This window comes from Neophocaena asiaeorientalis, unplaced genomic scaffold (genome assembly GCF_003031525.2).
Source record: "Neophocaena asiaeorientalis asiaeorientalis breed wild unplaced genomic scaffold, Neophocaena_asiaeorientalis_V1.1 scaffold133, whole genome shotgun sequence".
In the NCBI taxonomy this organism is placed as follows: Eukaryota; Metazoa; Chordata; class Mammalia; order Artiodactyla; family Phocoenidae; genus Neophocaena; species Neophocaena asiaeorientalis.
Genome location: NW_020174429.1, coordinates 1,309,665 through 1,333,788, shown reverse-complemented (window position 1 = coordinate 1,333,788; position 24,124 = coordinate 1,309,665). Strand labels below are relative to the sequence as shown.

At 51.7% G+C, this 24,124-nt stretch overlaps 1 protein-coding gene across 2 annotated transcripts in view; it reads right to left on the bottom strand.

Moving 5' to 3' along the window:
* Positions 1-24,124, bottom strand: part of CTIF (cap binding complex dependent translation initiation factor) — a 304,284-nt gene that overhangs the window by 141,159 nt on the left and 139,001 nt on the right. For both annotated transcript variants that reach the window (XM_024756820.1, XM_024756821.1), the window contains exon 7: positions 364-440. In XM_024756820.1, coding sequence (XP_024612588.1) covers positions 364-440 — 77 coding nt within the window. The remainder of the gene's footprint in view (positions 1-363; positions 441-24,124) is intronic.

Below are 24,124 nucleotides of genomic sequence, written 5' to 3'. Positions count from 1 at the left end.
GGACAGAGGAAAGACAGTCCTGGAACTGTGAGCTCCAGAGCCTCCTGGAGGCTGTGTCTCAAAACACACGTCGGCAGGTCCTGGTCCCCTGAGGACCGCTACCGTTGCTGCATGGTCAGTGGAAAGAGCTTTTCTCTTCCTGAACTGCCAAACCTGCCCTGGACTCCTGAATAGATCCAATCCCAGGGCCAACCAAGAGGTGGGCAGCTGCCACCACCCCTGGTCACCAGCCCACTGAGTCTACGTCGCCTCTCGCCACATCGGCTGATGACCAGGAAAAGCCAAACACAGGACAGGACTGTAGCTCCAGAAGGGCCGGCAGAGGCGGAGAAAACCCAAAGCTGGCGACGGAGAGTCTCCTACCTTCGGTCATTTCTTCTCCTCCGGAACAGCTTCTTCGTGTGAGCAATCTCCACCTCATGGGGCATCGGGTGGTAGCCCTGTGTGTTTGGGGGAGGAAGAGAGGATTGTCAGTAAATCTTCTGGAAGAAAGCAAAGAACTTCTGGGTCTGAACTAACTATAACAACACCTATGACCAAACAAAATCTAGAGTTTGGAAAGGCTAGACTCTGACCACCAAATCCAGGCTGAAAAATGGAAAACACCAGAGTTAATGAGTTTCCCACCTGGTGATAACGCTGGAATTACAGAACCAAAGAACAGTAGGGACACAAAGGGGTCCCTAGAATTTGTCATATCCAGTCACTCAAATTACAGATGAGAACACTCAGGTCCAGAGAGGTGGATGAGCCAGTTCAAGGTCCAGCAGAGAATGAGATCCTGGAATCACTGGCTGACGGAGGACAAGTTAGCCCTCTAACGTCAAGCTTCCTAACACGATGGGAATGTTAATATCTTCTCTGAGCTGTTGAGAGGACCAAGGAGATGCAGCCTCCTTGCAAATCCTGAGCGTCATGCAGAGGGAATGTGCCAGGACCCAGGTCTCCTCATACACTAGTCCAGGATGCCTCATGCAATTTTTACCCAAGATCTTTGTTACTTATACTCCTGGGGTATATTTAGAGGAAACATGCAAATAGCTAAATGCTTTTTTAAACTTTTAACTGGGGAAAATCCTAAAGATGGTCTTTTGCATATTGTCATCATGATGACAACTATGTATATATTTATACCAAGGTCGGAGAGAGACCCTCTATTCATAATGCAGGGTTGATCTTGCAGATGCCGGGCCACAGGCGGAATTATTTGCAGAAGTTGGGCTGATGGCCAGCTCTCTTCTTACCATTTCCCTCCCCGCAGAAAAGTGTGTCCTGGTGGGACATGGGAAAGCACTGCCATTCCATTATGGGCAGGCTGGGATGGGGTGGGAGGGGTTGAGGGTCTTAGGCCTGGAGGCCTGGCTTGGGCCTGGGACATCTGGGTATGGGTCCTGATGCAGAGTCCACAGCCTGAGCATGGCCCCCATGCCGCCCACAAGGCCCTGGGTGTGCACAGGGTCAGAGGGTGTGACAGGGCCCAGTGTGCTGGAGAGGGCACAGTGAGAGCCCATTTAGCACCCGCCCCCCACGCACTTTAGACAGGGAGACAGAAGCCCAGGCCCCCTCCATGGCAAGGGCACATGCAGCCCTCTGTATCTGGGCTCCTAGCGGAGCGTCCTGCTGGGCTGCCTTCTCAGGGCTTAGCCCCCAACCACGGGGCTAAGCAGCCCTGGACATGGGCAGCCCGGCCAGTCTTGAGGTGCTTCCTGGGGCGGGCACGGGGAGGACAACAGGCTCAGGAGGACACGGGGACCTTGGCCTTTCAGACGCTTGGCTGAGACTCCTATTGAGTCCAGGGAGGGAAGGGCACGTTTCAAACTTAATTTAATTTAATTTATATTATTTATATTGTCAGTCCCTCCCTCACACCCTGTCTCTTGGTTCCAACAATCCGACCAAGAAGGCATGAATGAGTTCTGGCTCGGGCAGGCACAATGGGCCTCTGCTGCCTTAGGATGTGCTTTGTTTAATGGTTTTCTCAAAGGATATTATTTGCTTTCTTTAATACAAAACACAAACAAGGAAAAACAGCAAGTCTTCCCCTCTCATTTCCCCTCTCCCACCCTCACCCAGCTCCGGGCTGGCCCCTTCCCTCCCTCCGGCCTCAGGTCACCACAGGAACACACTGGGCGTGCCCCGTGGAGACAATGGAAGGAAGCCGAGCCTGGATCGGGAGCTGAGCTCTGAGGCCGGGCCGAGGGAGCTGTCGGGACACTTGGCCTTCCACGAGCTCAGAAAGTGCCAGCCTCCCCTGTCTGGGCCCCGGAGTCCTGGGCTCTGACCCGCATCCTGGCCTGCCCACTCCCTCCTCCCGGCCACACGGCTGCATCAGAGGGGAGCTGCCCTGGTGACCCAGCCTCGGCATGGAGTCCTAGCTCTCTGCCAGGACTCACTGTGGCCCAGGGGTATGCGCGACTCCTCAGGGTTTCTAATGAAGCCACTGCTCTGACCGCTGTGCCCATCCATCTATCGCCTCCAAATTACTACATATGTATGTACATATATAAAATATCATCGTAGTTAAAAGCCTGGGATCTGGAGCCACACTGTGAACTGTCAGCTCCTGGCTCTTTCTCTTGATGGCTATGTGACTTTGAACAGGTGACCTAACCTCTATGTGCCTCAGTTTCCACACCTGTAAAATGGAGATAATAATAGCCTCCTGGGGTCTCTGTGAGGGTTAAATGTGTTGATAAGCATGTAAAGAACGTAGAACAGTGCCTGGTATGCAGCACACCTCAGCAAGTCTCTCTGGTGTTGTCACTGCCATCGTTGGCGTCGTCACCATCATCATCAACACGGGCGGCAGCAGGATTTCTCCCATCATCCTGACATTCTGCTCAGGGCCGAGTGCGCCAGGACAAGCAAGGCTGCTCTGGCCCCTCTCCTCATGGGGCCCCCAGTCTTGGCAGAGAGTCCAGTGGAGTTGGTTTGCAGGGGAGGAGGGTGTAGGAAGCTCGGGTTAGGGAAGGTGGAGGGAATTAGCAGAAAGCCTGGTGACCAGGTGGTGTGCTGGGGAAGGATGGAGGAGTTCTGCCTGTGTTCTCTATGGCCTGAGGCTGGCAGACCCCAGTGGGAGGCCAGAAATCAGCTGAACAAAGTGACAAAGGTGACAGAACAAAGCCTTGCACCTCGAAGGTCTTCCGTCCCCAGGAATAACCCAGGCTGGTGCTACAGAGGACTGGTCCCACCCACAAGATCACCTGGGGCCCCAGCCTACTGGCACCATGGTGAATACATGAATGAATGCCACCTTCCCTGGGGCACTTATGTAGAACTTTCAGACGGTCTTGTATAAAATGTATTTATACAAGCTTTACTGTATTTATACAAGCTTTACTGGAGGACCCTCTTCAATTAGCCACTTAGTTCTTCAAACTCAAGCTGGTGGTGGTACCATGTGACACACACAACTCAAGATGCTGCCCACACTTCCCCCAAAACAAGGGCATTTGGGGCCAAATATGAGGCCAAAAGAGGAAGACAGAAGGAGAAACTCTGTGCTTGGCTACGATCTGTCATCAGATTAGCTGCTGACCTAGGCTGGCAAAAGTGCTTTAAAGCCATTGGTGGGAGATGAGGCTTGTACATGAATGTTCATAGCAGCAGTATTCATAATAGCCAAGAATGGAAACAACCCAAATGTCCAATAACTGATGTTTGGATACAATGGAGGAGTACATGGCTATCAAAAGAGAGGGAGTTCTGGTACATGCTACAGCATGGGTGAATCTATCAAAGACCACATATGGTTTTTTTTTGCGGTACGCGGGCCTCTCACTGTCGTGGTCTCTCCCGTTGCGGAGCACAGGCTCCGGACGCGCAGGCTCAGCGGCCATGGCTCATGGGCCCAGCCGCTCCGCGGCATGTGGGATCTTCCCGGACCGGGGCACGAACCCGTGTCCCCTGCATCGGCAGGCGGACTCTCAACCACTGCGCCACCAGGGAAGCCCTGATTTCATTTTTATGAAATGTCCAGAAATGGCAAATCTGCAGAGACGGAAAGTAGATGAGAGGTTGCCAGCGCCTGGGGAGTGAAAGAATAGGGAGTGGCTGGCAATGGGCTCCAGGCTTCTTCTGGGGATAATGAAAATATTCTGGAATTGGACAGTGGTAATTGTTGCTCAATCTCATAAAGATACTAAAAACCATTTACTCATATATTTTAAAGGGTGAATTTTATGGCATGTAATTTATATCTCAATTTTTAAAAGGCGGGAAAAATATTCCAGGTAGAGGCAATAGCAAGTGTTTTGAAAAAAAAAAAAATCCAGCCACGGTGAACACTCTGCCCCCCTCTCACTCAATTACTCTACAGAAAGCAGCTGCCCTAAAACATGGTTCCTACGAAAGGGCTGGAGAGGGTGGCACGTGTAGGCAAGAGGCGTTCAACGATGAGAGTGACTAATAAGGAGTCTGGAGAGGCACGTGAGTTGGTATTTCCAGGCCCGGCCAGGGAAGATGGGGTTCTGGCTTTAGACCAGAGACCCCCTCCCTGCTTTTTAGATAGGATGTACCTTTTGAGTGGAGAATGGGAAATTTATCAGGCTTGTCAGAATGATCGTTTAAGAGTATACAGTATAAAAAAACAAAACCAAACAAATATTTTTAAGAGGGTGGATCTCATGTTACATATACGAAATAAAATAAAATGTCACAGAACTAAAAAAAAGAGTATACAGTAGTCTTTGCTCTATTTCTTTACTCAATAAATTCTTCTATTCTATGTTTTGAAAGAGCCCCATCTGGACGTCAGTCCAGGTACGAGCATCCCCCCTCCCCCCAAATAAACAAGAGCCCCACCAGCCTCTGGTTTACCAGCTGGTTTGTGTGTTTCCTCAGCCGGAGTCAGGTGAGCCTCTAGCATCACCCTGGACCACCCAGGCCCTGCCTGCTCTTCCTCTGCCTCTCTGCATGGGAACCCTTCTCCCTTTAGCTCTGAGACCTGGTTGCAGTTCCCCTCTGTCTAACCTCTGACCACTTTCAATAACTAAGTGGGCCTGGGAGACAAGTAGATTATATAAAACAAGCCTCTCCTGGGAGGGAGGGAAGATAATACTCCTTCTGCGTGCAGCTTGGGCAGAGGACACGTGAAACACACACTCTCTCTCTCTCTCTCAGTCTCTCTCTCTCCCGTCCCGGAGGTCAGCACGGGTCTGAGATGCGGCACCACGGGCAGCGTGTTACTGCTCTGGTTGCTGAAACCCGTCACGTCAAATCTGCCCATTCCAGGGCAGGCTGAAGCTAATACCTCACCACCTGGGACGGCAGGTATTTCTGGGGGATTAAAGGCAGCTGCGGCAGAGCTGCTGACCGCAGACTGGCATCTCCTCTGAGATGACAGCTACCAACAAACATATCTTGGGTCTGGGGAGGGAGGGCAACGTAAGCATGCTGAGCAAGGCGGCGTGTGTGCCGGGTGACGCTGAGACCTGCTGCCTCTGTGGTAAGAGTGATGCACGTCCACTGAGCCACAGGCTCCCCTCCCCCCATCCCTCCACACTTCCCCACCTGCCCCACCATCCACCCTTCCCCCATCTACCCATCCATCCATCCATCCACCCAACCACCCATCCTATAAATACTGTCGTCTTAGACACTGCAGACACAGTAGTGAAAGAGCAATAGGCAAAATGCTGGTTTTTACAGAGCACACATTCTAGTGAAAGGAGAGAGATGGCAAACGGATAATATGATCAAAGATGAAAAATGCTATCGAGCAGAACAGGCAGGACGAAGGGCTGAGAGCAGCAGCTGTGGCGGTGGTCAGGGGAGAGCTGTCCACTACTTGCCATCCATCCACCCATCTGTCCATCCTTGTTTCTTCTTTACCCAAGCAGCTCTCAAGGCCTACTATGTGCCAGGTGCATCAGATGGGAATACCAGAATGAAGAGACCCAGTCCCAGCCCTAGGAGCTCAGGGGAACACAAATAAGCGAGCTGACACACGCCATGCGTCACGGTAGACGTTGTGTAGATGCCTCTGGCAGCCCTGAGGACCTTTGCTTGGAGAAGGGTCAGGGAGACCCTCGCCAGGATGGTACCTGAGCTGAGTGCTAACGGGCTGACAGGAGTACAAGGGAGAAGAAGAAGGTACGTTACAACGCCCACCTGCGGGACAACACACGCCAGGGTCATAGGTGGATTGTGTGGAGACACGCTGGCCCTACAGGAGGAGACAGAGGCACCAGGTGCTCCGAGGGCCAGGGTGGGGGCTCCTGACCACAGTGTCGTGTGCGGTGTCTTCACCCCCACAGTGGGTAGAATTGTGTGCCCCCAAAAGATCACTTGGAGTCTTAACCCTGGGTACAGGTGAATGCGACCTTATCTGGAAACAGGATCTTGGCAGATATGATGGAGTTAAGACGAGGTCATACAAAATTAGGGTGGTCCTAAATCCAATGACTGGTGTCCTTATAAGAAGAAGGAAATTTGGACAGAGACAGAGGGAAGAAGGCTATGTGAACATGGAAGCTATGTTTGGAGGGAGGCAGCTTCAAGCCAAGGAACAGCGAGGATTGCTGGCAGCCACCAGAAGCCAGGAGAGGCAAGAAAGGATTCTTCCCTAGAGCCTCCAGAGGGAGCGTGGCCCTGCTGACACCTTGACTTCTGACTTCTAGCCTTTAGAACTGTGAGACTGTAAATCTCTGTTGCTTTAAGCCACCTAGTTGATGGTGGCTCCAGCACCCAAAAGTAGGAGATAATAAATCGCTCTTGTTCTAAGCCAACAGCATGTTGGCACTTTGTTATGGCAGCACCCTGCCCCCGCCCCCCCCGCCCCCCTTCCCGGGCCAGGAGACGAGACGAATACAGGTCGAAGAGTAGGCAAAATCATTTGTGGTTTAAAAAAGGTCATTTTTCTAACTGGATTTCCTTTGCCAAAATGGAGTTGCATTTGTGAAAGTTATGTGCTCACCAGGTAATTTCACCGTGTTGGCAGCCTGTTTTTACCAAGGAGGAAGGAGGGGCTCAATAAGGTCCAGGAAGTTCCTCAGGGCCACCCAACCAGTTGGCAGTAGGCTGTACCTGCTGCCTCCAAGGCTCACGCTCCCAACTGTGATGTCACTCAGCCTGCAGTACCAGGGCAGAGATGTGGAGGTGGAACCACTGGGGGCATGAGAGGGCATCTCCTGCCCCACCTCTGATCCCATGGTGCCGGGCCATGCATTCTGGGTCCCAGCAAGTGAGGAAGTGGCTCAGCGCAAGCTCCGCCCGGTACTGGAGCCACCGTTGGACGGCCCCATTTCTGTCCATGGTGCCGCCCACCAGGCGTGAGGATGGAGAGCTGGTGTCCCTGGGCGCTGGCTCAGATGCCGTCCCACGTCTGCCCTGCAGAGTGCGTGCCTGTGTGTGCTCACTGTGACCTCTGCGATGACCCTGGCCACGGCCCCTTCGGCAGGCCTCCGCTCCCCTCTCTCTAGGGGGTGGTGCTCGTGACACCAAGCTTACCCTGCCCTTCACTCCCCAGGTTGGTGGGGTCAGGGCCCCTGGCTACTGCTCTGCCTGGTTCCCCTTCAATCTTGCGGGACGAGGTTTAGAAGTGCCCCACAGAGCTCAGTCCCACGGCCGGCAGCTTCATGGAACCCCAGGCCCACTTTCCTTCCAAGGGAGATTCTCCTGACATTCCCGTGACCTGTGACCTCTGACCACTGGCCTTGGACCTGGGTCTGATAGAAATCATCCAGGCCTAACTATCTCACAGGCCTACTCTCTTTCTCACATACCAGCTCTTTGCAAAGGGAGAGTGCGTTACACAAATACAAGAGAGCCTTCCTCCTGTTGTGTGAAGACCCCCAGACTGCGGTAGACCTGGACGGGCCTTCAGCAGGAGGTGATGCGGCTGGGAAATGCTGGCGCTGGAAGGGAAGGCTGCGGATCCCGGCCCAGGTGAGGCAACAGCGGGAGGTTCTAAGCGGGGCGTGGAAAGCTGTGCTCCAGGTGACTCCAACCAGAAATAAACACAGGATCACAAGACTCCACCGCCAGGACACCTGGAGCCTGGTTCTTTTCCACACATTAGCTGCCTTTTCCCACACACACCAGTCTCCTGACGGGTAAGCCCTGTGGCCCCAGCTGTACCCTCTCCAGCGACCTGCCCGTCTGCCCCCATCTCTCCTGGATACCGACTCCCCACCTGGTCTCTTGGAAACCACAGCCTCTCTCCTCTTCTTCACAAGCTTGCGTATTGGCCCTACCTGTCACTCCCAAGGATGCTTTGAAACACATGGAAACTGATGACTTCTTTCTCTCCAGAAAATTCCAGATGGCCCAGAGTGGAGGACCCCAGGAACCGTGACTCAAAAGAACTGGATGTTGGTTCTGCCGTGCCCACTGGGCGATCCCAGGGAGCTGGTGCCCCACAGAGGCAGGACAGACTCAGGCCAAGCCAGCTGGGACTCCCCAGGTCCCTGTCTCCGGCTCGACGTGGGTAGACATCCCGAGGGCCGACGGTGTGAAGGAAACATAGCACTTGGCAACTTAAGGGGCCATAAAAATACCAAGTACAGCTCCTCTGACAATGAGTTTGTTTCGACCATGGAGCCTTCCTCTTGCTAGGGTCATGTTTTTTCATAGCTTCTAAGAAGTTATCCTACCAAGCTCCACGTGGGCAGGATGTGTGGGTCACGTCCAAGCTGAAACAAACAGGTAATGTTTCTAAAATTCCTGGAATCTCAAGGCTGCACAGCTATTCAGAGAAGCCGACCTGTTTCAGAAAGAAAGGTGGGAGGCGGGAGGCTAAACCATGTTTAAATCCGTGATTTTCTACCTTTTCTTTTAATTTATTTTTTTTAATCAGCAGAGACCCTTTTAAGAACAATACCTCAGCTGGAGTCCCAATATAGAAACGAACATAAAGGTAGACGGGGCAGAGATGCAGAGGCTGCCTCTGAGCCACCAACATCACCCGCTGTCTCCACCCCTGTCCCCCACTCACACCCTGGACTGTGAACATAGCCGCCACCCATTCTGAAAGGCTGGATGCTGGCTACACAAGAACTGGACATTCTTCCAGAAACGGAGCCTAACTGAGGCTCTCTGGCCAGGGTTTAGTGGGGTCTACTGCACATGAATATCTTGCCTGTGGCAGCCTTTGGGGTGCGAGCCCACAGCATTTATCCAGCACGCAGGGGTCTGTGCCTGCACTGTAGCGTGGTTACAGAGACCAGGTCGCTGGCATGTGGCCTTCCTTGGGTGCACTAAACTAATAAAGCCCATCCCTCCTTTTTCCTTCAAGTTGGGTTTCTCACTGTAACAGCCAAGAATCTTGACAAATAAACCCACACAGCCTTTAGGCAACCTGGGCCCCAGCTCTGTTGCCAAACTTGGATACCACTGGGCAGTTATCTCACCCAGCCCTCTCCTCCTTCTTGTGGAAAATGTGGATGAAAACACTTGCTTTTCCTGCCTCCTGTGTCATGACTGCTTGTCTTCCTTTGATTTCATGAGCCAATCAGTTACCCTTTTTATCTTTAAATATATTTTGAGTTGGGGTTCTGTCACTTGCAACCCAAAGAGTCCTAAATAATTCAGCATGATAACAACTTTAGGTATTGTTACGGTTGTTCTTAGTATATCCATGAAATCTTGGAAAGCAAAACACGACTGTCCCTGCCCTCTCCCGCTGGTAGCCATGTCAGGAAACGATCCACTGAGCAATGTCAAATACGGATGACACTGACTTGATAATTTCTGAGTAAACAGAAAAAAATAAGCTAGAACATTGGTACAAAGGACAGGACTACAAACCAATAGAAAAATTTTAGAAAATTGTTTTTCTGTTACATTGTGTAAAATGTAAAGGAAACAATTACTAAAGTGCTGCTTTTTCAACCACTGTCAGATGACACAGATGGAGAGATATACCATGTTCTTGGATTGGAAGAGTCAACTTTGTGAAAACGACTATACTACCCAAAGCAATCTACAGATTTTTGTAGAGACGTGGATGGATCTAGAGACCGTCATACAGAGTAAAGTAAGTCAGAGAGAGAGAAACAAATATCATACATTAATGCGTATATGTGGAACCTAGAAAATGGTACAGATGAACTGGTTTGCAGGGCAGAAATAGAGACACAGATGTAGAGAACAAACATATGGACACCAAGGGGGGAAAGTGGCAGGGGGTGGGGGTGGTGCTGTGATGAACTGGGCGATTGGGATTGACGTGTATGCACTGATGTGTATAAAATGGATAACTAATAAGAACCTGCTGTATAAAAAAATAAATAAAAATTTAAAAAAAAGTTTCCCTTTTGCAACCAGTGTAGTCCTATGATGGGTGTGTGTGTGTGTGTGTGTGTGTGTGTGTGTGTGTGTGTGTGTGTGTGTGTGTGTGTGTGTGTGTATAGGGAGGGCTATTGGAGCGTGACTATAACTCTCTCTGTGTTGAACACCATATGAGACCAAGTGGCTCAGGGCCTCATCCAGGTGACAAGCCCAGGACCAAGAGTCCAGAAGGAGTCCTGGAGGCAGGCCCCCTGGGCTCACGATGACACAGGGACAGCCACATGAGAATGGAATGGGGGCAGACAGATGCTCTCCACTTCGTTGACGAAGCGGCTTTTGCTGGGGGTCCTGGGAAGGCTGCAGACCTGAAAAAGGTAACAGCTTCCTGCTGCTACAGACCAGAGGCAGGGAGATGATCTAGAAAGGCAAGAGGTACAAGTGGCCACAGGAAAGACACAGGGTCTGCTCTGCAGCCTCCGGGAAAGTTGCCTGGGCACGACTGGACACACGTGGCCTGAATTCTAGTCTCTAACTGAATGGTGTATCCATGACAGACGTAAGACCCAGATCCTGGAAAAGCCCATAAAGCAAACTCAAGAGAAGACAAAGTGGGCTTCCCTGGTGGCACAGTGGTTGCGAGTCCGCCTGCCGATGCAGGGGACGCGGGTTCATGCCCCTGTCCGGGGGGATCCCACATGCCGCAGAGTGGCTGGGCCCGTGAGCCATAGCCGCTAAGCCTGCGTGTCGGGAGCCTATGCTTCACAACGGGAGAGGCCACAGCAGTGAGAGGCTCGCGTACCGCAAAAAAAATAAAAAAATTAAAAAAAATAAACCTAGTCTATTCAAATGAAGATCTCTTCCTTTAAAAAAAAAAAAAAAAGAGAAGACAAAGTAATATTCGTGCTCTGGTCTCTAAGAGGGAGGCAGAGTCTTTGTGAGGTAGGCAATTTGTGAAGAGTTTTATGTACTTGGGGAGGTTCAGAGACCATCTTGGGGACAGAAGCAACAATGGATTCTGGAAGAGGAGTGATGACCCTACAACGCTTAGAAGATGCCCACTGCGTTCTGTGACCACACTGCGTGTCACGGACATAGAAAAACCAGACTCTGCCTGTGTCCCAAAGAAGTCCACAGGCTGCTGGAAGAACAGATACACATGTGATTTTACTACTTCAGGGAAGTCACGCAGACACCCAGGGTGCAAGGAACCCGTGGAGGAAGGGATGACCGAGGCTGCCCTCTGAGCTACCGGAAGGCTCTGAAGTTAACAGAAGCAGAACCAGAAAGGCAAGGGCCCCAGCAGAAGTTGCTAGAAGACATGTTTTAATGGCTTTGCTCTTGCCTCTCCTGAACATGCTCTGGTGTGGCTCAGTATACAAACTGGTAGTAGTCAGGTAACGGTAAGTGTAAGGGCCTCTGTGGGCCCTGGGCAGGGACCCCTGTCCCAAACACCTCTACCAGAGAGGCTGAGATCCCAAGCCGAGTTCCACTGTGCGGGGGATGCCTCCAAGGCCTTGTGTGAGTGAACGGGTTCATCGTTCTCCTGCCCCTGCACTGGTGGGCCAAAGCTGGCTGGTCCAGGGACACGGGGGGACAGGGAAAGAGGCCTTGACGAAGGAGCACCTATGAGCAGTAGGGCCCCTGTCCCAGTGTTTGCAGAGCCAGCCTCAGGTGCTTTAAGCAATGCAGATTCGGGGCTGCCCAGCAGGGATCGGAGTCAATTGGTTTGGTTTTAAATACCATCACTGCCACCTACTGTGGGAGCCTGGATAGATAGCTACCCTACTTATGCTTCTATTTTCCTCTTCCATAAAATGGCAATAATAAAGAATTATGCCAATTTCAGCGGACCATCAGGAGGATTAAATGAGATTATGTGACGTATGAGGACAGGTAGCACAGGAGGTTTCCCAACTGCCCATCCTTCCCCCCATCCTCTGCACACGCCCCCATGGCTCTCTTCCTTTTCAGGGCACAGTCTGTGAAATCCCAGGCTCAAGGGCCCCCCATCTGCACCCGGAGCCCCTGCTGCCCCTGAGACTTCCTAACTTTCCATCCACGTCCCTCAAGATGGAAGCCGCAGCCCAAAGCCCCAGTAACGCTGTGCTAGAATGAGGTCACCCTGTGTCCACCAACCAACCACTTCCTGAGCCCCCCAGCTGTGTCCAGAACATTCTCAGGGGACAAAAGTGCGGCTTGCTGTCACCTCAGCCTCCTCCATGCAGTTATTCTACCCCTGCCCGCTCCCGGCCCCGTCTGGACACTGCTTATCCCTCTTTCATCTCATCACGGGAGCCCAGGAGGAGGGGGGCAAGAAGAGAAGGACCTTCCGGAGGTTCTGAAGGGCAAGGGCAGGGCCTATCTCCCAGAGCGGCAGGCCTTCTTGGGAACCTACTCCAGGCAGGACATCACCCCCGTACCCTGAACACCCAAGGCAGGGGCCGCATCCTCTGAAAGTGAGCTGCTCCCAACTCGAGAGAAATACTGAGTGGAACACTGAGTCAGGGCAGCCTGGCTGGGGCTTCCGGGCACCGGACAGCTCACAGGGTATCACAGAGGCTGAGCCATGATAGAGACAAGCAGGGAGAACCCACAGGGGCAGGCACGGCATTAGCCCCTAGAGAGACAGGAGGGCAAAACGTGGTCCCCCCTGGAGGAACCGACCATGCTTTCATTCATTCACCCGGCTCATCCTCACTGAGGCTTCCAATGTGCCAGGAGCTGATCTACCATGGTGACTAAGCCACAGATATGGGCTTCCACTCTACAAGGGGTATGTGACAGTCAACAGGATGCAACTAAAAAGAAAGAGACAGGTGTGCCGGGAAAAGAAATGAAGAGGGTAATGCTTTCCACTGGAGGATCAGAAATGGCCTGAGAGAGTGACATTTGAGCCAAACTAGAACAACCAGGTGGACAGATCGAGAGAGATTCAAGGCTGAAGCCAACATTGTGAATATCATAAACTAGTGAAGTTTAAATATCAGAATGGACAGTTGCTACTTTTTACTCTGCTTAATGACATCCCACCCACTGCCACCATCATTTCACAAAGGACAAAACTTTAAAATAAAAGCTGGGCCTTTACGTGGATTAACTTCAGCTCCGTGTAAAAGTCACTACGCCCTCCTGTAGGATGCCCTTTACACGGAGTCTCAGTCGGGTGCTCTGTCTACCTCACTCAAATTCACCGACATGTGCTTAGAAAGAAAATTGAACTACTATACGGGGTTCATGTACTCTTTACAATAGAGCGCACATATACATTTACACGCAGGTAATGTTGCACAGCAATGTTACCTACTCCAAAACCAAGTATTCTGAACTTCATGGGCATTTTAAGGGGTTTTCAGGAGTAATCTTTTTTTTCTTGAATTTTTGAATTTTATTTTATTTCAGGAGTAATTTTGTTTATAAGTGATCCCTTTCATTTGAGCCTAATCCCCACGCAAAATGTGAACTCACCATTTTCCTCATTTTGCAAAGACCGGTGGGAGAACCTCTGGCTCACCTGTGTTGGCCTAAGCCATGGACCTCAGCAGCGACCACTGCCGTCCTGGTATGAAAGTCAGGTCCTCATGTAATCCAAACCCTTTCCCTTCTTGCTAATGGTATTTATTCAATCCCAGCCACTCCGCGGCATGTGGGATCTTCCCGGACCGGGGCACGAACCCGTGTCCCCTGCATCGGCAGGTGGACTCTCAACCACTGCGCCACGAGGGAAGCCCCATAACCAGTTTTTGTTCGGTTTTGTTTTCAAAGAGAACATGGGATTTTTGGGTCATTTGCTCACTGACCCTCCTCATCCTGGGCCACCATCCTACCCTCCTTGGGCCGCTGACACAAATGCAATACAATTAGTTTACTGCCCACTTATTGGCGATAACCATACAGCCCTCACGTCCTAACGCTGAAGCTGCCAGAACATATGGGAGCGAGTCCTTTGCCAGTGGCCGGGCCTCCCCTGCTCAGCTTGTGCTAGGCTGCTTCCTGCGACAGGAGGTTTCAGAACGGTAGCCCTTGTCTGCTGGACCGCCCAGCTGCCGCAACAGAAGAGGCCAGGAAAGCCGGTGCACTTGCTGCCCCCTTTATCCCCAAGCTTTTCAGGGGTAAGTTTTGCACCTTTCTTAATTTCTTTCTTTTCTTTTCTTTTTTTTTTAGGATGGCGCAGTTTCCCACGATGTTGACCTTCGAGTTGCCCTGCACGGTCACCCAGCTCGGGCTCTGTGCTCACCCCAGCTTGACCAGGAAGGTCAGTGTGCACAGCTAGGCCCAAGGGGTCAGATCTGGGGCTGGGGTCTGGGTGACCAGTATTCATGGCTGCACCACAGCCTTTCCAGTCTCTTACGTGGAGGAAGTGATTCTTCAGGCTCTTACTGCCCCATCCCCTATGTCAGAGCTCAGGGCCCTAGGTGGAGGAAAAGTTTTAATTACTACCCTGCCCCTCCCCACCGGCTCAAGAACTGCTTTACACTTCTATTTATGGAAACACAGCAGAAGAAGCACTGGGCTGGGGGCCAGGGGGCCAGGGGACCCGGGTTCCTGCCCTGGGGGTCGCTCTAGGGCCATCCTCTCCTCCCTGCCCCCATGTGCCTGCCACCCCGCCCCCGAACACACATTCCTCATCCCCGCTTTTCCTTCTGCCTGGAACATCTTCCCCACTTTTGTTCAGCCCTGAAATCCTGTCCAGCCTCTGCTGTTGGCATAAACGCCCCTGCCCTACAACACTGACGCAAATTACCATGTGAATTAACTCATGTGGTCACAGAGCGCATAGGACAAACTCTTCTTAGCACGCCAGCCTGGTGTCTAAATAGACTAGGTAGCTGCTCGCAAGCTTGCCTCCTCCACCATGCTGTTAACTTCCGGGGGCTCACGGGCCATGCTTGCTTCACTTCCATAGGTCCCACTGTGCCTTAGATACCACAGTCCTCCATAACTGCTTGTTGGATGAAAAGTTAAGATGATTGACAACCCTGGATGGACCAGAAGTGGCCCATCCCCATTCTACCCACTGGTGACCAACAGCATTCACGGGAGACCCAAGGGGCCTGGGGCCTACAGACTGTGGCCATCAACCAGGCAAAATCTCCCGTGTTGCAAGAAGCCACGATGCTCCATCGCCTCACGGGCCCTCGACCTGTAACCACGAGGCCTATTGCTCAGCGACTGCAACTGTCCTTCAGCTGAATGGAAAAGGTATGAGGATCTGGATCCCCCAGTCCCCAGTTCCACTGCAAAGCTCTCCGAGGACCACAGTGGCCATTGCCTGGCCTGCGCTAGAATAAGAGCACTGTGGATGCTTGGGGTCCAATCAACTCCACGGGCACCCTAGTTTGTGACAAGTGTCTCACTGCTGCCGAGCCATCCCTGTGTGCAAGGCCAGAGGCAGGTCCAGCCAGGCGGGAGGGCTGCTCACTTCCCCTCGCTGAGCCTCAGCCTCCTCTGCTCTGAAAGGGAGAACTTAAACCTGCTTCCGTCATGAGGATTAAACGAGGCTCTGGAAATCAAATGAGATGACATATAGGAACACATCTGGCCAGTCCTGGAATACAAGTTCCCTGGACCCAAGAGGAAAGTGCCCGTGCCCAGACCAGCGCACAGAGAGAAGGGCTTAAGTGTACCCTAGGTCCTCAGAGCTGAGGCCAGACAGGCTGAGAGGGGTCAGTAGTACCAGGGGAGGAATGTGGCCTGGAGGGGTCACACGAGTAACAGAGACCAGGGAGCTGAGACCAGGAGTTCTACTCTGCTGGGACAGGGGGTTGACCGGGTCCAAGGAGGTAGGCCTGGTCTCCTGAAGGACTCAAGACAAAGCTTCTCCTGCACTTTTGAGGTAGGCTGGCCCAGACCATGAGTGGGGGCCATGCAGTGACAGGGAATGCCACTCAATGGCCACTCCTGGGCGCGGTCACTGCTTTCTGCCCTGGATCTGTGCTCTTTGCCTGGGGTGAAAGCACTGGGGGTGAAGGGGAATTCTGAAAGACAGCCGTGACCTCAGCCCAGGCAAACGCCAGGAGACCCCGTGGGAGGCCTCAGGGTCCTACCTTCCTTGTCAGAGCCTTTAGTTTCACCTCCAAAACAGCAACTTATGTGTTGTAGATGCACAGCGAGAATCTTCCACGTGTCCGACGACATCGATGGTCAGGGAGGAGGGGAAGGGGAGAACGCGTGTGGGAGATAGCTTGGACTTGAGGGAAAGCCTGCCTTTACACTCCTTGGCTGTTTGCAACAGGTTCTACTGGCTCCCTCCTAGGTCAGCTCAGGGTGGCAAGAAGACAAAGAGTGAGATGGCAAAGGCAAGGTGAGGGCATCCTTGGGCTGAGCCCCATGCGGATGAGCAGGCCCAACAATGGGGGGAAGCTAGCCCACGAAGTCTCTCCTTCCCCTCCAGTCCTGCCTGAGAAATATACGCCCTTCCACTGAGTGAGCGACTCCATTTTCCTGGAAGGTATTCAAGAAGTCTTCTTAGGTCCTTACAGAAGGACCTAAACTGTACCTGCGAGGATCGCGAGCTGTGATAATGATAATAACAGCGTCTATCACTTACGGAGGCAGGCAGAGCTCAGAGTTTCACAGGTATTAACTAATTTAAACCTCACCACAACCCTGAGAGGGAGGTACTATTATTATCCATTCTCTACAGGAGAGGAAAAGGAGGATGGAATAGATTAAACAGATTTAATAGCAGACCTAACGAAATACAGCGAGTGTGTGGTAGAGCTGGGACATTAACTCAGAGGCTTGGGGTGGAACCGTAACACAATGCCCGTAAGAGCTGCAGATCTGAGACCTGGCGCCAACCACAGCCGATGGTTGTCGGGCTGATCCAGAAGTTGGGGGTTGCAGTCTCAGGCAATAGACCCCCAGGTGCCACCGACTGTACAGAGAGACATCACAGAGCAGGTACTCAGCACGCATTGGCTGATGGAATGAGAAAGTGTATGAAAGAATCAAGAGCACGGCTTTCAACAAGCCATGGAAGGGACTGGCCTACTCATGGTCTTCCCTGGATTCACTCTGCAGACCAGCGCGGCGTCAGATATAAATTCACAGGGTGGCCGTCAGTGGGCTCTGCTGGGGTACCTTGCTTCTTCCCTCTCTCTCTTTCTAAATGAAGTCACTAAAAGCAATACTTCCAAGCTAAATATTAATATGATCAGTATCGTGCGAAAATAATGGACCTCCTTGACAAGTGTGTTGTCAAAAATTATAAAGTCTAAGGAACATGGTCTTATGGAAGTTTCCAATTAGGAAAGATGGGAAATCAGTAGATAGAAATGAGTTCCTAAACACCTGCCGGCATGCAAAAAATTTTCTGTGTAGAATTGTGTTTTAACTATACTAGGAGAGTATAAGTCCTACGGCAAATATCTTTGGTAAAATAAATAATTGTCTGCAACTTATTAATTTTTTAAGTGAATCCTTTAAGGACACAGGTTATACCTCGCTCTGACTACAGGAAATGGACTATTTCAGAAATTCAATTACTTGTTCCATTCCCAGAAAGCAGGGCTGACCTTTTGCTGGGTGGATGTGGGCCATTAAGGACGCCCTGCCACATAAAAGAGTCTTTATGGGTTGTCTTAAATTGGGCAGCCATTGGTTTCGGCCGGCTCACCAGGCACCAGCAGCTCTGATGACCTAGTTGGTACCTCTTTCCCTCCGTGCCTCTGTAGCAGACAGTGATTTGACCTACTTTCAGGGGCACAGTGGTGGCTGAAGAAGGAAAGGAGGGGAACGCGAGATCCTGGACACAGGAGTTTGAAGCGTGGGCTCTGGTCAAGCACAGGGCTAATCCTCTCCCTCTCTCCATCTCCAGAGCTTCTGCCCTCCTGCAGTCCCTCCCCAGCTCAGTCTGTCCAACCTCTTGAGGTTGATTGATTGAGGTTGATTCAAGTTTTGACGTGGGGCTTCCCGGCCCTCTCACCTCACAGCCCATCGGGAGCACAGCGACATCTGTATGGCCCACTGGGGTAACCCTAAGAGGCTGCTTGGGGCCAGAGGGTGGCAGCCTGTAGCACTGGCCACCCAAGGCCCGTCACCCCAAGGCTGAGAGCACAGAGCCATATGTTAGCCCAACTAGGACTTATTCTCAACACATCTATCGGGACACTCTGCCCTGCTTTATAAGCAACCACAAAATTACAAAGAGTCTAAGAAGTGGTTTTTTAAATTCCCAGCGTTTGTGTTAATGTGTAAACTGCAGCAAGGGAGGACATGCAGGGTCAACTCTCCAGAGCAGGGGTTGGCAAACTTTTTCTGTGAAGAGCCAGGTTGTAACTATTTTAGGCTCTGCAGGCCATATGGTCTCTGTCACAACTATTCAGCTCTGCCATGTACTGTAGAAGCAGCCATCGAAGCGTGGCAGTGTTCCAATAAAACTTTATTGATAAAAATGGGTGGGGGGGGCTGGATTTGGCCCACGGGCCATGACTTGGCAACCTTGCTCTAGAGAAATGTTGGGATGCCAAGTGCATTTTGCAGCAGTGTGTCTTCCCTCTCTGGGCCCTTCCCATGACGCAGTGGTGATTTCTTGTGTTTGATGGGTGCCCATCCTCACATTCTCTCCCCTACTGCTATCAGAACCTGCTTTCGGGGAAGGCTCTGACAAACTCAATCCCCCAGATGAGGATAAATGGATTGTATCTACATTTCAATCAATAAAAACCCTGGGTCGGTGGCTCTCAGCCCTGGAGTATCATTGACAGCCCTGGGGAGATGTAAAACTCCTGATGCCCACGTGTCACTCCAGAGGTTCTGATGCACGTGGTCAGGGCGCAGCCCAGGCAGTGGGGATTTTAAAGCTCTCTCGGTAATTCTAAAGGATGGTCAGGTTGACAACCACTGCCTTAGACCAAAAGGGAAACAAAAAATCAGCGTTAGTGTTTTTAGAATAAGCGAGCCAGGGAGGTAAAGCTTGTTTTTTCCCCTCGGGGATGGGGATTGGGGGTGGGGGGTGGGGAAGGAGACATGTCCAGGACCCTTGAAATCACACCACCCAGGCAGTCACCCTCCGCCAAGGCTGGCGTTGTGTAGATTTCACCATGCTTTGCAAGATCCACGACCTTCTTATTTTTGTTTCCCTCTTGACATCTAGCATGATTCCCTACTGGCAATATGTGCTCTAGGAACACTGGTTAATCATCAAAAAAAAAGAAACCCCTAATGACCTAATATTCAATCATCAGTCAATCAATCAACCCTCAAAAAGAAAAAAAAAAAAAGAGGTCACTGAGTCCTGCCTTAGAAGGACCATAGTCTGTGAAGGAGACAAGGTAAGCACAGATGAAACTTACAATGGGCTTAGCCATATTCACGCCACGTAATAAGGCAGTGGTTCCCACACTTCACTACACACAATCACCTGAAGAGATTTAAAAAAATCCCAGTGCCTGGGATGTGCCCCATGCCAATAAAATCAGGATATCTGAGGGTAGAAGACTGGGCACGGGTATCTTTTAAAACCCTCTGGGGATGCCACTGTGCGGCAAAATTTGGGAACCATGGTTATAAGGTCCCGCTACTCCAAGTGTGGTCCATGGAAAAACAACATCATCATCAGCTGGGAGCTGGTTAGGAATGCGGGAACTCGAGCCTCACCCCAGTCCTACTGAATCAGAACCTGCACGTGAACCGGATCCGTGTGCTGTTTGCACATGAAGTTCAAGAAGCTGCTGCAGGGAACCCTGTTCCAAAAGAACCAGCTCTAGACCGCCCCCTACAGTAACCAGGGAACACTTCTTAGAGGAAGGGAGCAACAAGAGATGCCGTAGGACAGGGGAATTAGAGGCAGAGGGATGGTAGGCAGGACCCAGCGCACAGAGGCGAGGAGGAAGCTGGTCTGTACGCATGGTGAGCCAGAAGTAAGGAGAAGGGGTCAAAACGTTTTTGTTTTCTTTTTAATAAAAGCAGAAAAGTAGGGCTTCCCTGGTGGCGCAGTGGTTGAGAGTCCGCCTGCCGATGCAGGGGACACGGGTTCGTGCCCCGGTTTTAAACAAAAAAAAAAAAAAAAAAAAAAAAAGTAGAAAAGTAAATCACATTTAGTCACATAATTAACAGGCTGAGGGTTTTTAAAGGATAAAATGCCAAGAAAATAAGGCTGTCCTGGAAAATTGGGGGCAACAATTTTCCAGGAAGGTGGTGGATAACTAAAATGGACGAGGTTGTGAGGGAAGATTCCAGAGACTCTGGACGCCCTGCAGAGGGCTTCAGATTTTGTCTCATGGGCCAGTGGAGAGCCGCGTGTTGCCTCTGGAGTTGGGGAGGGAGGTGAGAGGAGAGGGGGCTGGGCAGAGGGGCTCGGACAATGTCTTTGAAGAGACAGACCAGTAAGAGAAGCAAGCAGAGAGGCAGGAAGACCAGACAGGGAGCTGGGGAGAGCAGCACGCGTGACCGGGGAAAGGATGGAGCTTGAGAAAGACCTTTCGGAGGAGGCAGGTGATTGGTGGGGGTGAGCAAAAGCCACTGAGCATTCTGAGGTCTCAGGTCCAGGACACCGGGCTATCTAACCGTGGGGAAAGCTACAGCCTCAGGCATTGTCATCATAAACTCTTTAGGTAATGCCCCCCAAAAAGTTACCTATGGGAAAACATGAAAGTCTCTAGCAAACAAGCCTCCCCAAGGGAAGCCGAGAGGAAGAGCAAGAGTGTACACAGACCCTGGGATTGTCCTCAGCTTCAGTGGACCACGAAGACCCAGAGAGGCCCTTGGGCACAACCCTTTGTTTCCAGGCCCCTGGAAGTCCAGCTGATTCCCAGTTGAGTTGAAGAGGCCGGGAGGTTGTTCCCATTGCAGTGGACTGAAACAATAACTGCAGAGTGGACGTTACCACAATTGTTTCCACTGAAGTTATTTTGGGGGAGTTTAGGAAGATTGTCTATTCCGAGACATTTCCTTCACCCGATTCCCTTTATAAAAACACTGAGGGAACGGGCCGGTGTCGCCATCTCCACGCTGCCCTGCTCACGAGGAGCACGTGCACAGCGGGCCCCAGGGAGCTGCCATATGCAACACCTATTTCCTGAGGCTCTCGTGGAAGCCCTTAGATCTGACTGGGGCCTCACAGTTTTCAAAGTCCCTCCTCAGCGACCACTGTGCTTAATTCCCACGACAGACTTCCGAGATGGTAGTGGCAGGGCGTAGATCTTATTATCCCCAGTCTGGATACGAGGAAACAGAGAAGTCAGGGTACTTGGTCTAGGTCATCCAGCTTGGAGGGGGTGGGGCAGAACCCCATGTTGACTCCTGGAGGATGTCCTGTGCATGGTGTGGTGTGCACCAGGGCTGCAGTGAGGGGTTCACTACCTGTTCACGGCCTACTTACCACTGCCAATCCCCATGCCAGGCATGGGCTCATGACAGGTCCGCCAGGTGAAGACGGGGGCTGGTCCGTCCACATCCGGGACCCCAGAATGAGTCCAGCATGGCTGTTACATAGAGTGCATGGTGGGGACAATGTGGGATCCGAGGCTGAAAGGAGAGCTGGACTGGGGAGGCCTTGCACAGAGGGAGCTTGATCCTCCGTGTGATGGGAAGGCAGGGAAAGGCTTAAGCACGTAGTAAAGTAGCTAGACCTGTGGACTTTAGATCATGCTGAGGTAACGAAGGGGATGGATTTAGGGAGGCTATCACAATTGTCAAGACACGACAGTGGCCAATATAGGAATTAGCGACATGGCAGAGGGATGGGAGAGGAGAGTCTACAAACATTTAAGACTAAAATGGACTGGTTTCGGTGAAGGATGGGGTGGGAGTTGGGGATAGAGCATCATCTGTGAGAAATACAACTGCAAATAAGACACAGTCCCTGCTCTGGAGAATTCCTACATCCTCACAGGACAGACAGAAAATGAACGAGTATTATGCAAGCCTGAGTGATTAATATCAAGAAGACAGAGGTTTTATAAGTTTGGATCCAGTCCTGGCTCACCCCTTGCTTTTCTATGATGCAAACACCTTACAGGATGGGGAAATGGAATCAATCCTCAATACCTAAGGGCACAGACCCTCTAGCTGGTGGCATGTTAGATTTACCCAGGGAGCTGTAAAAATGACTGATGCCCAGGACCCACCACCCAGAGATTCTGATTTGTCTGTGGTGGGTCCAGGCATGGGTATGTTTTAAGAGCTCCTCAACTGATTCTAACATGCAGCAAGGACTGAGAGGGGGGATGCAGCACCTCATTTCAGAGACCTGGAAATAAGGTCTTTTCAGCTTTCCGGAGAGGGAGCTGCAGTTTCACACCACCAATGCTAGGACTGAAGGAAGACGACGTTCTTCTTCGTGACTAACTTTTGATTCTTTGCTCCCACGTCTTTGAGTCATCTCTTCTTGCAACACAGAGAGGTGCCGCTGCCCAGTTTCCCCAGTGACCCAGCAAGGTTCCTCCCTGGCCCCCTGTCCACTGGATCGGTTTGCCTGACCCTCTATCTTCCACCGGTCAGGTTTCCTCCTCCAGTGCATGGACATCCTGCCCAACCTGACCGGCCAGCATAAGCCACGCAGACAGCCACCGGTGTTGCCGCCCTTTGGGGTGTCCTGAAAAGACCTCTCTGAGGGGGTGTGATGCACTTCCTTGACCACACCACACACCAGCCTGCTGGAACAATGTCCCTTTTCTTGCCGCCAGGAAAGGCCACAGAAAGGAACATCTTCTTTTTTCTTGCCAAGCAAATGTTTCTGTTTTGACCTGAAGGGTGCACTTTGAAGCAAAATAATGACCCAGAGGCCACTGAGCTGCCCTAAAGGTCAAGTACTGGAAAGAATTGTTCCCAACATTTTTAGCGTGTTGAGAATACTGTGTGTGTGTGTGCGTGCGCACGCATCGGGACAGGTGGGAGACGGACAACCGCCCCTCGTGTGAGCAGTCCCTGACCAGTCACCATGCCCTGGCCAGGCCGGGTGGGGTGAACGGGCCAGCACTATGAAGATTCTGCTGTCCGAACGTCTGCTTCTTATGGCCAACTTTGCTGAGGGGCTTTGCAATGAATTCCTTAAAAGGAATCACATACTATTGACATGATCAAATCTTACTAACATTTCCATGAGCAGAATCTTCGTGCTGAGTGGCTGACCTCTAGCCAGAGCAGGTGAACAAGGTGTTCCACTAGGGCCCTGCTCAGGGCTCAGAAGAATTTGGGGGACCTGGCAGCAGCTTTCCTTCTCTGCAAAATCACCTCTGCAGCCAGTCCCTCCTGGTCTGCAGGACTCTCTCTCCCAGGTACGGGGACCCTTGACTCACAACAGCTTCTAGAATTCAGCTCATCTGTCTTTTTTTTTTTTTTTGCGGTACGCGGGCCTCTCACTGTTGTGGCCTCTCCCTTTGCGGAGCACAGGCTCCGGACGCGCAGGCTCAGCGGCCATGGCTCACAAGCCTAGCCGCTCCGCGGCATGTGGGATCTTCCCGGACCGGGGCACGAACCCGTGTCCCCTGCATCGGCAGGCGGACGCTCAATCACCGCGCCACCAGGGAAGCCCTCATCTCCTCTTTACTGTGGCGGAGCACAGCCCTGTGCTCAGAGCAGGGACGTCTGTCTGGGCTTCAATTTTCCCAGCGGCAAAATGAAAGGAGCTGGGCTAGATGACCAGAAGGCTCCTTTCAGGACTAATACTATAACATTCTAGAACATTTGACGGCCACGACTCCTTCCTCCTGAGGAAGTAGAAAGGGTCACTTCACCTTCTCCACTGTTAAGATATTTCTCTCCAAGGAAGGTTCCCTTTAGCTGGAAATGTTCTAAACTCAAAGTCTGGCTTTCTATGGAATGAATGAATGGCTTGGGTATTCAACTCAAGCTTCTGGGTCTGAAATTTGCTTAAAACGAGGAACAGCTGTGCTTTACGTGAGCTCCGCACACCTCCGGGATGGTCCTCTCGGTCTCATGGATTTGAGGC